The sequence below is a fragment of the Myotis lucifugus genome, unplaced genomic scaffold (genome assembly GCF_000147115.1).
Source record: "Myotis lucifugus unplaced genomic scaffold, Myoluc2.0 scaffold_333, whole genome shotgun sequence".
Lineage (NCBI taxonomy): Eukaryota > Metazoa > Chordata > Mammalia > Chiroptera > Vespertilionidae > Myotis > Myotis lucifugus.
The window spans coordinates 793,948-807,639 of record NW_005871381.1 but is presented as its reverse complement, the minus strand read 5'-3'; the positions used below and the strand labels follow the sequence as shown (position 1 = coordinate 807,639).

Here is a 13,692-nt window from a genome sequence, read left to right as displayed (position 1 = left end):
TGAGATTTGTTAGCAAAGGAAAGAGCTGCATTGCTTTGCAGGATTTATGAAGCTCTTATGGGAAGGATGAGGAAAAGGTCTTTATGACAGTTGTCAGGGGGATAAAAAGAGGTGGAAGAAAGGTTATCTGGCCAGATATTTTTCTATGTATATTCATTGCTTTTTCATCTTCCCAGGAAGACTTTGGTAAAATCTACAGCCAAATCCTTGACATCTACTCCTACCATGGACTTCCAAGTCACATGACCCAATACATGCTTCTTGGTACTTAAATCCACGTGTATTTGATTTAAAATGTTTTCTTTTTGTATTTATAGCTTACGTGTGCTTTAAAACAAAAATATAATAGTACGGACCAAACAGTAAAGTCAATAAAGTTGTTTTAGGAACCCGAAAGTAAAGCAAAAGGCAAATTAATTTTAATTCCAGGAAGTTACTCCAACATGCATTTATCTTTTCATAAAAAAGTATACAAAAATCCCCCCAACAAAAAGAAACACCAAATAAGAGAGAATGAAATATTTTTGAAGCCTTTTAAATTATTGCTGCAAAGAAAGTTAATTTTAGAAATTTTCAAATTACTAGTATACATATAAAAACTCATGATTGCCACTGATGGACAAGGTTTGGCTATCAAAAAATCAGTTTTATGTGATAACAAAAGCTATTATTGTTTAAATGTTTTGAGACTTGCCCCAAGTTATTTTTGTAGCTGTGGAAACTACTGTACTTTGAAACAGGCATCAAAAATGCACATTATTTGCACAAATCATTACAGTGCACACCTACAGTGCCAGTGTGCACATTACCACTCATGCACTTCACAAACAAGAAGAATAAATAAATTATGGGACACGTGACAGTCTTCATTTCAAACCTTTGTTAAGTGAAAGGACCAAACCCTCGTATTCATGCTGAGGGGTTCGATTCAGTCCTGAGTGTTTGTCCAGCCACCCAGGTTGGCTGATCTTCCGCACTGGCCACAGTCAGGGAAGGTTCGCCTGCTCGGCTAACGTGCTACAGGCAACCTGCCGAATGGGTTAACGTGCACTGGTATCTGGAGCCTCGGTTCTTCCCATCGATGAGCAGGAGCGGCATTTTCCGGAAGTAGTCGATAATATCTGACACAGACTGAAAGTCCTGAAAGATTCAAAATGGAGATAAATCAACCCTGGAGCAGGTAGCATGAATTGCACCCTCAGTTTTTTAATCTGCATAATATCTTACCTCTTGAAGTTAGGAGGATTTTTATTTTTTTAATGTAAAATTTGACAAATGTTTTAATGATTTCTGCTGTCACCAACATCCAATATACTATGGATAAAAGACTATATATATATATATGTGTGTGTGTGTGACTAATTTTTAAAAAATATATTTTATTGATTTTTTACAGAGAGGAAGGAAGAGGGATAGAGAGTTAGAAACATTGATCAGCTGCCTCTTGCACACCCCCTACTGGGGATGTGCCCGCAACCAAGGTACATGCCCTTGGCCGGAATCAAACCTGGGACCCTTCAGTCTGCAGGCCGACGCTCTATCCACTGAGCCAAACCAGTTAGGGCGACTAATTTTTTTTTTAACTTCAGACAGGGGATCATATATAGAGGGGCCTAATTATGATACCTTGGCCTTTGCCTCTCTTGGTGTTTTTGATTTTGGTTTCTGAATTCCATATCTCAGTCATTAATATGTGAGGAGGTGTAGGAATCAGGAGGCCACTGTCCCTGGGGTCTGGAGGGGACGTCTGCAACATGGCATAATAATTCCTTCATGATCTCTCTGCTGCCTGCCCACTGCCACCCCCGCACTCACCAGGGCTCTGTAGCCGAGTCTGCATTCAGTGCCTGGATCACCTATCCCCAAGGGCCAGACTGGGAAAACGCCATCCACCCTTCTAGGTGGGTCAGAAGTCACCTAGGTATCCCGACAGGACCGTGCACTTCCTCTAAGACCACTCTGCTAGGCACTTCCCTCGGGGCAGCTGTGATTCAAACACTTGACCAAAATCATGTGGGGGCTTTTTCCCTGCTCATTTACATGATCATAACTGAAACACATTTGGAGTGAAATGGAAGTTATGGTGGGCTGTTTCTCAGTCTGGGAATGTTTGGTTCGCCTGATTCTCCCTCCTGGAACTTTGAACTTAAAGAACACGTTTGGGGCAGTAAATTTAGCTGTTAGTTTCCTTTGCAAAAAGCAGCCCTGAAAGGCTTTCCTCATAACCGGATTACCACCCAAAAAGTGACTGTATAAACCTCGGCTGAACAGAGGAAGGTGTCTTTGGCAATTTGGCCACCTTCATTGGCCACACCTCCAGTTTAGTAGGAAATGAACCAAGTATCTAAATAACCACAACAAACATTCTATTTTTCCATTTGTTGATTTAAAATACAGCCTTATAAATACCCCGCAATCTTCCATTGAAATGATGTGGCAAAGATGACTGAGAAGGGACTTGCCTTTGACACCATCCAACTGGAGCTCTTTGGAGAAATTTAAATGTTTACATATATTTTCTGATTTCAAAAGTTGCACATGTGACTTTAGACTATTTGGAATAAAAGGTAAAAGAAAGATTCCTGTGGTAGAGGTGTGGCTACTGTTAATATTTTGTTTTATTGCCTTTCAGTAAATGAAGGGTTTCACGAACATGATTTAACTTAAGCTGCCGTACAGTATGGACCTGCAAAGAATGTTACAGTGAAGTTCCACTCGGTAGGTATGCAGGGAAGCAGAACAAGAGAAGTGGGGAACATTTTGGAACTGAGGTCCTTACCTCCTTCCCTCGGAGCCCAGTTCCCAGCATGTAAGCGTGGCTTTCCTCCACGTAACGGATCTGGACGTTGTAGACCTTGTCTTTGTATAACACCATGAGGACGTACGGATTGCTTGGTGTTTTCCTCGAGCTGTCTCTAACCAGGAAAGTGCCATCCTGAAAGGAGACATTCGTGTGGGGATGAGAACAGTAAGGCAACAGTGGGCCAGTCTCTAGGGATCTGGAAAACTGGGTTACAAGCCAAGCCGGTGAACATTCAGGTCCCAAACTGCTAAAATCCCAGGAATGGTTATGGGGAAGGAGGCAGGAGAGAAAGGCCTAAGTCAACCTCTGCAGTCTCTGACGAAAGGCGTGCCCTTCTCGGTAATGAAACACATCGGCGGGTGAGTGGGCCCAGGGCCAGGCGACATAAGGACTTGGTCAGCTAAGGAGATAGCTCCCTACTCCTGGGAGCTAATTCATGTCCTTGCCCTTCCTCCCTCAGCCAAAGCCAGAAAACACCCAAACGCCTTGAAATTCACTCACTTTTTTAAACCTCCTGACCTCCAGGTGGAGGGTTCGACCCTGAACAAAACTGAACGTGGACTGTCTTTGTGCTTATATTTTTTTTCCTGATATTTCCTAAAATAGTGTTGTGATTCATCCTGTACTTTAAATTTTTATTCCATAAATTATTGCTATCTAATATAGCATTTCCAGAGAATGATATTAAATTAGAATTGTCCGCCTGGATGTGATCTCTTCCCACTGAGCACGAAGAGGAAGACTGAGCCAGTAAGACGCTGGAACTTTGGGAGAGAGTCTTCTTTGCACACTGTATGATTCCTATGACAAGTTGGGCCTTTTTGATGATAAAATCTGCGATTCTGCCAGCCCAGTGCGGCCTTAATTTAGATTTTTCCCGGGGTCCTAGGAATCTCTGTGGCGGCTGCTGGGAGGTGTGAAGCCGGTACTAACAGGTCCCCTCGGTGTAGCAGCGTGGGCCTAGCAGGATCCCTAGCCTGTAACTGGTACTCAGTAAAAGCCAGTCCCCTTCTCCTCCTGCCACTAATGTTCATAACCACTTAAACATAAACTTCAGCACAGTACCTGGTTTATCCTTCTAAGAGCAGCTTCTGCCTCCGGTCGGGTAATATAAGAGACGTACCACTCTTCACTTAATGAATTCTGAAAATGTAAATTTTTAAAATACAGAATAAATTGTGCAGTTACATAGGTAAGTAAAAAGGCCTCCAAGTAATCATTTTCATAAATCGCCACCTCCATTCCATGAGGTTGGAAACGTTTGTTTTCTTAATATAGAATCATTCAGGTAAGGCTAAATAGAAGGTATTTCCTGCAAACTGCTTTTTATCATGATGCTGTTTCAAAGGTATCTGTGAATAAGTATTCCTTATATAATGGAATCTCTAATCAGAAAAAATATAGATATAATAATTTCTTCAGTCTAATAGAATAATAGACTTAATGAAAAAACTGAATTAACAAGCATTTAAGGGACTTACTCAAGGTCGTAAACTAGGAAACATGAAAAATAGGATCATGGTACTCACTGTTAAATGCAAAACACATTTGCCATTGGAAAAGTCTTTAAGAACACAAGGAAAAAGAATATATTTTTCACCTGGATCCTCCCTTTTAATTATTTTCACTTAAAAACAAATTAAGGCCATGGCCAGCCGTGGCATGGCTCAGTGGTTAAGCATGGACCTATGAACCAGGAAGTCCGGGTTCGATGGCTGGTCAGGGCACATGTCTGGGTTGCGAGCTCGATCCCCAGTGTGGGGCATGCAAAAGGCAACCGATCAATGATCTCTCTCATCATTGATATTTCCAGCTCCCTTCCCTCTCCCTTCCTCTCTAAAATCAATTATATATATAAATAAAATAAGGTCAAGAAGATAAAAGTACAAAAGAATATTCAGTGGGAGCTTATGGTGATTCATTTGCTGGGGGAAAATGAAAATGCAATGAAAACATATGTGCGTCTTTACCTCTTCTTCCCCAGGGGATGGTGGCTGGGGTTTGGTTGGAACTGGCAAGGTAAAGTTCCTGCCTTCCGACCTGAGCGGCGGTCTGTTGCAAGGACCTTCAAAAGTACAACATTTGGAAGTTAATTTACTGTAAACCCTTTTTCACTTCTGTCATAACACACACTCCCCTCCCCGCCCCCCCCCCCCCCATTGCTCTTGCAGTTGTTTCCAGCAACTAGCATTTCAGGAAGCCTAGTTCAACAATAATTTCCACCTGTTCAAAACCACCACGTGGTGACGAGGCAGGAATGAAGATAATTATGTTCTCTCGTGTTCACAAAGAGAAATGTCAGTTGCCCGAGACAAGGTGAAATTACCTTGAGAATACTGTTAGCTTTTAGAACCAGAGTTTGCTCCCTGCTGCTCACTCTCTTTGAACACCTGGAGGAGATATTCTTTAAAAGGCACAGCCTCGCCCTGGCTGGTTTGGCTCAGTGGCTAGAGCGTCGGCCTGCAGACCAAAGGATCCGGGTTCCATTCCCGTCAAGGGCACGTACCCGGTTGTAGTAGGGGGTGTGCAGGAGGCAGCCGATAGGTGAGTCTCATCATTGATGTTTCTATCTCTCTCTCCCTCTCCCTTTCTCTCTGAATCAATAAAAATATATATTTTTTAAAAAGGCACGGCCTCATCCAGACTTACTGAAATGAAATTTGGGGGTTGGGTTCTCTTAATCTGTGTTTTAAACATGTTTCTCAATGTATAAGTCAAGTGTAGATTCATTGTGGAAACAAACTACAGAGAAAGCCAAGTACTACGCTGAGCCTGGGAGGTCTACCAGGGAAGGTTAAAGGCCAAGGCCGCCTTCCGGAGGGGGGTGTATGTTTCCGGCAGCCCTTGGTGCACTGCAGACCGTACTTCAGTGCTGGATGAGGAAGCCAGATGCCTTCAGGAACCAGCAGAACCTTGGCCAAGAGCTTTGGCACAGGTTGGTAACCCTGGCATGACGGCGTGTTGCCTGGAGTAGGCCCCTGGGTCCCAGACCACAAACCTTGAGAGAAGCATGGCGGCAGGGAGGCGCTCTGCGGGAAGCTGCTGCTGCTGCGGGAAAAGAACACACTGTCAGCTGGGTGAGGAGGAGCCAGTGGGAGGCTGCATGAGGGAGACCGGGCTGTCATGCTCCTTCCTTTGTGATTACTTCCCACCCAGCCCTGAAACCACGGGAGCCGGGCCGGAGACGGAACGGGGCGCACGCATCTCACCACCGGCCAAAGTCTAACCAGCTTCACAAGCCGCCAAACAAAACCAAGAAAACTGTAAGTACGGGCATTTGAAAGCGACTTCATGGTTGGCTGCACTTTGGGGCTTTCGAGTTTGGGGAATGGCAGAGTCCTCTGGGGAGAGGGCCTGTCATGGTTAGGAAAATACAGTGATGGGCATGGAGTTGGGGAACAGGGGACCCCCCAGGGCCTAGCAGTGGACAACGAGAGGGTGGGCGGGTGAGGAACAGAGACCAGGCGGCGTTGCAGCGGATGGTAAGGGATTCTGGGGACCCTAAATGCCATCTGTCCATGCTGCTCGGCCATGCCCCCACCCATTAGCCCAACCCTTCTGTTCAAGTCTGCTCTGCTCGGCAAGCTCCTGTGAGTGGTGTTTTGTAAGAATGAGGGCTAGGGCAGGGGCCCCGTGTGGGGCGGACAGTGTGGAAAATGGCAGGTGTGGCCGAGGAAGAGCCATAGCTGGAAGGGTGAGAAGCAGCAGCAGCAACTCAGAGCAAGAGGCACCCAAGGATGATTTAAAAAATAAAAAGGGGGGAGAGGGGAAGAGAGAGGGGTCGTGCTGATGGTTGAGTTTTCTCCCGTATTTAGAGTGGGGCTGGGCCTCTCCCTTTGTCCCTTTGGATATTAAAGGAGAGCGAGCCCACACGGCTGGAGGTCAGGGGGGACACCAGGAGGCATCCTGTGGGCTGGCTGAGGGAGACACGACCCGCGTCTTTTTCCTGTCCGTGCCTCTGGCCAGCCTCGTTGCGGGCCCTGAGCGAGAGGACCTGCGGGGAGGAGCCTGCACAGTGAACCCTTCGCACCTGCCAAGTACACGGTAGGCTTTCTCCGTCTCCCACTCAAGACGCAGGGTGAACTCCAGGTACTCAAATGACTGGGTTTCTTGAGTGGTCGTGTGTTGGTTTTAACTCACAAAGTGAAAATGTTCCCCATTTCCTGCCAAAGCGTCCGTTCTTTGGGGTGACCATGAGGCATTCTATTCTGTACCTCTCTGGCCCTGAGCAGACTCAGAGGATACGGAGGGTTAAGATGTGTGGCTCATTGTGATTAGCTTGGTTTTGGTTCTTAAGACCCAAAGTTCTGACCCTACTATACACTGGCTCATTTCTTCCTTCCTCAACTTACCTCACATTAGCTCAGTCAAGTTAGATCTTAAGGACATTGCACAAACCTCTCTGAGAATGCTCCGAACATGTGTGACGATGGGTGGGAGGGCTTTTGCGATGGCTTGTTGGATCTTGAAGGGAAAGTGTTGGAGCTCATGGGGAGCAGTGTTGGCTGGGGCAAAGGTCTTTGATGCACTGTGGGAAGGGAAAGAGGAAAAAAATAAAGCTGATTATCAGGGTCCAAGTGTCATAGAACAATCCAGAACTGCTCCCCCATTAGAAGCAACTAGTCCAAAGAGAGATACAAAAATCCAAGAAAGATGAAATGTAATTAGGAAGTGGTTGGTAGGATGGAACCCCACCTCCCAAGGACTTTCTGGGTGACCTTTCACCTTAGCGCGCATTTTAAAATGTTGCTATTCTATATCAGTCTCTGTAATACACTTTTTTCCCTTTTTTGAAATGCTAAGTTGGCAGAAAATTATCAATTGGAAACCATATGCATTTTAGAAATGATTCACAAGTTTTGTTTTGTTTTATGAAAGCCAAATTTTATGCTGTCTTATTCTTCTGCAATTAGTGATCCTTTACCCATATGCATGAGAGGGCACAATAGAAATGTTTCCATCAAACCATACATGCCATTTTTAACTCGCTGTACCATTAAGTAATTTGCACCGATACGCACAAACTCAATGGTTCTCTTTGGTAATCCAGCCAAACAATTCCATTTTATTACAGTCATGCAGTATACCACATGATATATGTCCATTTAAAACTAATTTAACAAATGTAATTGACTTTATGGTGTTTCTGTACTAAAAAATTTCATTTGAATGCCTGAGCAGAAAAATGAAGGGATGAGTTATAAGTTATAAGATGAACATACCATCATCTTCATCCTGGTAAAGGGAAGAAAAAATATATATTAGTCTATCATCAAGACGATTCCTCAATCACATAAATGGTTCTATTTCACATTAGCAGTGTGCGACTCTGTAATGAATATATTGTAGGGAACAGAACGAGTTAAGTGGTTTATGATTCCTTAATAAACCGGCATCGAAGGACACTCCACCCGGAGTCTCTCCGTATATACTTAGCATCAAACAGGCCCTGAGGTGCCTAAAAGGGCCCAAAAATACAGTAATGACAGTAACTACTACATGCCCCCAATGATTCATGCATGATCTTTCATCCAACTTCTTTAGCGACCCATCAAGGATTTAACATCCCCATTTACAAATGGAAACCAGCTGCTCAGGAGGACTCCAAACTTGCCAAGGAATTGTTACAGAACTGGATTCAACCCTGCATGTGTCTAACCCCAAGCTCAGCCTTCTTTTGGGCTCTACTGTGCAATGGCCAGTCCTGTGAAGAGCAACTGCATCTTATTTATGATGCAGCTTCCAAGGTGCGCCCACATCGCTCAGCACATTGATCTGCAGGGCAACCTTGTGAAACACGCAAGGGGGAGGCGAGTTGCTCTGCTCTCAGATGAGAAATGATGGGAGAGGCAGCAGCCATGGTGCCATTGACTAGACTGAAACTGACAACTTGGACTTGTTAGGATAGCATGCTGGTGATGAAAGGCTGTGAGAATTACATTAGTTATAACTTGTGCCTCACATATATGGAGTGCTCAGTAAAAGTTAGCTGTCACTAGTCTACCACTGAGATGAGGCAAGAAGGATCATAGCCAGAATCACTCATCCCATGTGGCCAACTGGGAGTCCCACCCAGGGCTGCAGAGCTAATGCATCTGGGCTCCGCGAATCCCCACAATGAAAGCTCTCTTCAACACGGCTGCCGCCATATCAAGTCCCAGGTTCTCATGACGTGAGCAGCTACCCTTCCAGAGATCGTGAGCCTCAGGAATGTGATGTTACCCTCGCTTTCAACCTTCCCTCCTCTTGTCCCTCTGGCTCGGCAGCCAAGCTGCCATTCTCACGAGCTCCTGGGCTCCCTGGGCACTGCCACCCACCTGCCTTTGCTCAGGACGTCCCTGAGGCTGGGCTGCAAGCCCATTTCTCTTAGGGTGACTTCACTCTGTGCCCTCCCCAACATTCAATGGCCACCACAAATTTCACCTCTAAGAAGTCACCCCTGGCTCCTCGACCCCCATGGGTCACTTTCTTCCCTTCATCTCCGTAGCTCATTCCATGATCATACACTGTTTAACGTGTTGGCTGTGGGTTTGCCTGCCTCCGTCACATCTTAACACTTCATCTGAACAAGCACACCATCTAGCACGGAGCTTCAGAACAGCAGGCACTTGTGGGCTGAGCCCTGAGTAGGGCAGGTGTATGACAGCCTGCAGAAGGCTTACAGACCAGAGGACTCAGCTCCTGCCTACTTACTCGCTGTACTACTTGCAAGGAGCTTGGCACCCCCTCTGAGCTTCAGTTTTCTCTTATAAGAGAAACCATGATTCCTCACGGGGTCAGTAAAGGCAAAGCGTGTGTAAACTGGGTGACCAACTTTCCTGGCTTGCCTGAAACTGATGGAATTCTGGGACATGCGACTTTCATTGCTAAAGTGGGCAAGTCCTGGGCACACTGCTGATCCACCAACTGTAGCTAGCTTGCTAACATGCACACAGTAGGCATTCAATAAATGCTGGCTCCCCTCCTTTGCAGGTTGTGCAAGTATTAAAAGGAAAAGAGGGGACTTAGAAACTCTGCTGTAAGGCCAGCCTCTCGGCCATCCCTCCCTTCATTCTCCCTTCCACCCACTGCCCTTCACCTTGCTATTTGCCATCAGAATTGGGGCTGCTATTCACCCAGCCACCCCGGGAGCTCTCAGAGGGGCCTGAGCTACTACAGTGCAGCCTGGCAGCGGGCCAGCGGGACAGATGGAGGCCCCAACAGGCACAGGACTCTGGAGCCCACAGTGTGTAGGCTTGACTCTGGGATGGGCTTCAGTGAAGGCAGGACAGAGGGACCCCCACCTGCACGGAGCCCGCACTAGTTCCCCCTATGCCAGGCGCTCACCAAATGACAGTGTGTACTCACATTCTCTCTTCTGTCTGGTGCCCGTGCATGCCTGAAATGAATTGGGGCAAAGAAAGAGAACTGAGCATGAAGTTCAAAGACCTGGCCTCAGAACATAGATCGTTTCACTTGGCGTAATAGTGAGAAATCAAGCCCATTGAGCTGTGACAAAATAGGAAGCAAAAAACTCCCAAAACCCAGCAGAAAAGCGGGGAGAGGCCGTGGGGGGAGGTCTGGTGACTGAGCTCTGTCCTGTTGCCTGCTGAGCTAGGCAAGCCTTTATTCTGTTCAGCTCCTGCAGCAAAGAATTACAAATGAAAAAGGGTTTAGCCAGCAAACTAACTCTTTAGTAGCTGTTAAATGTCATTGAATAGATGTTATACCAAGTAAACGAGAGCCGTGGGAGCTCATGTTCTCCTTCGCTGATGGGTTAAACAGCCATCCCGGGCCCATCCTTTGGGGGAAGGGGAGACAGTTGGAAACGCTGCTGCTCTGGGGCTTTGCCCGGATGCACAGCCAGTCCAGCAGGTTTGGTGGCAGCTGTGCCCCTGGGCCTGCATTCGCTCTCCCAACAGAGGGGGGAGGGGATGGCATTGCACATAGTAGGCGTTCAGGGTGAGGGTTGGAAGCTTCACCTGCCACGTCCCCCTGTGTGTATTTAAAATTCCGATATTTTGTTCATTATGATATTTTTTCCATTCATTTTGATCTTTTACAATATTCCATTAAAATGTTAACTTGATCACTGAGGTTTTGGGGTGTACCCAGCCCTGGGCCATACTGAATCCTCACACTGGCTGAGCCAGGGTCAGAGTTACAACTATTATTAAATTAAATGGAAGCTTTGGTTTTGTCCTTAGTAAGTGTGAGGCTGGGCCTGACCCTTTGGTAAATAGGCCCCCAGAACTTTCTAGCAAAGCGAGACAACGTTAGAGCAGACCTCAGGATACTGCTGTTATAAAATGAGGAAGATGCCGACACCCCCCCTTCCACCCCATTATCTCCTCCTGCTGTCTGTGTGGAAAACTGCAATGCCAGGGCCAGTTCCCACGCCCTGTGGTGGGAGCAAAATGCAGCCGCAAATGTGACTGGTTGAGGACAAGGTGCCCATGAACAGCAGTCACGCCCACACCCCCGATTAAGCATCTCCCCACCCTTTCTTGGCTGGATTGCCATTTTCTTCAAAGGGACCCTGGGACTTTGCATCCAGCCTAAGCAGCCCGAGCAATCCCTCAGCCCTAGGGGCAGACAGGATCGGGTCCCTGAGGAAAGCTACCACTAGGCAGGTGGCGGGGACATCCGCAGCAAATGACAAGCTCAAGCAACAGAGGACAGTTACTTGGGCACAGGTGGCTTCTTCCCCGGCAGGGGGCTACTCCTGTCGTGTCTTTCCGCGGTCGGGGGTAAAGGAGGCTTTGGTATCTTGGGTAAATGGTCCCCGAGAGGCCTGCAGAGTTGAGAGAAAGAAAGGATGTGTGAGATACAAACCAGAGTCCCAGGTAGACCAGTTCTCTCCCGCAGACACAACAGAGCACTCACCTTCCTGCTGGGGTCGGGGGCTGCAAGACAGGAGGGAAGACGAGTGAGTGGCCTCAGCACTTTCCAAAGAATAAAGACAAGATACAAGACACGACCAAAACGAAAACAAACACAAACAAACAGGAAGGCAGCTCACCTTGTCAGAAAACACCGGTTTCTTTCCTGTAAATGACAAACAGCACACGGGCCTTGAGTTCTGGCCTTTACCAGCTAAGCACCAGGCATTAGAACATAGTTTGATGAAATTGAACTGAGTCTCATGGGGGGAGGGAGGGAGGGAAGGAGCTGCTTGGGTTCGAGCCGGGAGGAACCCTAGACCTTATACCTGATTTTTCAGGCTCAGAGAAGTTAAGTGACTTGCCCAGGGTCGCACAGCATCGCATACATATAAACAGTATTCTGGGTTCTGTGCGTCTCTCCCACAGTTTATTTTAGGTAACGGGTGATAAAAGGATTGGGTGTCTTTTGGGGTTTTATCCCTCTTTCATTGGGCAAGAGGTTCTTGGTATAAAGCCTATGTTTACGTTTGTGTCTGAAATAAACCCATTTGCCACGAAGAGGTTAATTTTCCTCTAATCCTTTGGTACCGTTGACATTATATAAAATATTAATTACACTTAGTTTCTGAGAAGATTTTTAACTTGGGGAAGAGGGTTTCTGAAGATTCTCCTGGCGGGCTGCAAATCATTTGGTTTTGCTGCAAATCATTTGGTTTTGGTTTTTGTTGGCTGGCCTTCCTTTCTTTTTCTTTCACTTTTCTCATGGAGCAGATAACCTGCAGGCTCCCTGAGGGAATGAGAATTCTGCATTGCAAAGTTATTCACAGTGATTTCTTCTTTATTCTGTCTGAAGTGCCCTATGTCCTCAATGTAATACAAGTATTACTCAGCTGGATTCAAGCAGGTCTAGAAGTAAATGCTGCATGACCTTGAACAAGTTATTTAAGATCTTTGAGTCTCGATTTTCTCACCTGTAAAATGGGTGTGTGGATGAAAGGGCACAGGTTCGCTATAGGAGTCAGGTGACGCTATATGCAGGGTCAGGCACTTGATCCCTGTGAGCTGAGCTTCCCCCCTCCCTCCCACCGTCCTGTGCAGCGACCACCCTGAGGTGGATGGTGAAATGGTCCACCTGGAGTTGTGTTTTTACGTGATTTGTTTTCTAGATGCTGAGACAGCCAGGCCCACGGGAGGGCCAATCTTGTCTCACTGTGAGGAACTCCCTGCCCAGTGGGGGAGCGTTTCGGTGGTGTAAAAATAAGTTTGTCATTCATAAAACTCATTGGAGGTGAAAACTCTACTTTAAAGGGATAACCAGCAAACTTATATGTATATCTTTAGACCTAAATAGATTTTCTCTTTTAAAAAATCACTTGTTTATGCATATTCTCTGGGCATTTTAGGAATCTCCTGTGAAGAGTCTGAGCTTTGTAAGAGGTTAGTTCTCCCAAAACATCATGGACAAGTGAGTCACTTGGAGGGCAGAGCTGGTATTGTCAAGACAAGGTCACTTCCCAAGGGAAAAGGACACCTTTTAAGAGGCTGGGTTAGCTCAGAGGTGACTGAGACTTGATGGCAGTATTCCACTTTGTAAGCTTTGGGACAGCACACAGTCCTGCATGAGTCAGCAGAGCCTGGAGCCCTTTAAGAAAAACAGCAGCTAGCAGCAGCCTCGAGGCCAGGAACTGGCCAACAGGAGAGGAGGCTGAGGCCCCCGCAGGCGCAGGCGAATGCCTTGCTCAGAGTGCAGTGGTGGGGCCTGTTCTCCAGGCTCCTTATCCCTCCAAACCCAGGGGCTCCTTGCCCAGGACTCTCTGGTCCACAGAGGAAAAAAGCCAGCGTCTTCAGTGGCAGGAGGAGATGGTGGAAGAGAGCACCACTTTGAAGTCAGAAAGACATGGGTTCAAATCCTGTACCTAGTTAAACACATTTAGGGATGTTATTCAGCCTCCGAGCCTCAGTTTCATCACCTGCATAGGTGTGTGTGTGGGGGGGGAGATAATGCACCCCTTTGTTGGGTTGGTT

At 46.7% G+C, this 13,692-nt stretch overlaps 1 protein-coding gene across 2 annotated transcripts in view; it reads right to left on the bottom strand.

The window, feature by feature from the left end:
- Window positions 1–397: 397 nt before the first annotated feature.
- LCP2 (lymphocyte cytosolic protein 2) overlaps window positions 398–13,692 on the bottom strand; it is a 37,914-nt gene continuing 24,619 nt past the window's right edge. Inside the window, exons 11-21 of one of the 2 annotated variants that reach the window (XM_006100958.3) lie at window positions 11,805–11,830; window positions 11,669–11,688; window positions 11,469–11,576; window positions 10,151–10,181; window positions 8,026–8,038; window positions 7,202–7,331; window positions 5,802–5,851; window positions 4,774–4,868; window positions 3,869–3,946; window positions 2,780–2,935; window positions 398–1,140 (exon numbers count right to left, since the gene is read on the bottom strand). In XM_006100958.3, the coding sequence (XP_006101020.1) occupies window positions 1,018–1,140; window positions 2,780–2,935; window positions 3,869–3,946; window positions 4,774–4,868; window positions 5,802–5,851; window positions 7,202–7,331; window positions 8,026–8,038; window positions 10,151–10,181; window positions 11,469–11,576; window positions 11,669–11,688; window positions 11,805–11,830 (830 nt within the window). In that variant the 3' untranslated portion in view covers window positions 398–1,017. The remainder of the gene's footprint in view (window positions 1,141–2,779; window positions 2,936–3,868; window positions 3,947–4,773; window positions 4,869–5,801; window positions 5,852–7,201; window positions 7,332–8,025; window positions 8,039–10,150; window positions 10,182–11,468; window positions 11,577–11,668; window positions 11,689–11,804; window positions 11,831–13,692) is intronic. The other variant, XM_014466342.2, reaches the window with a different exon arrangement.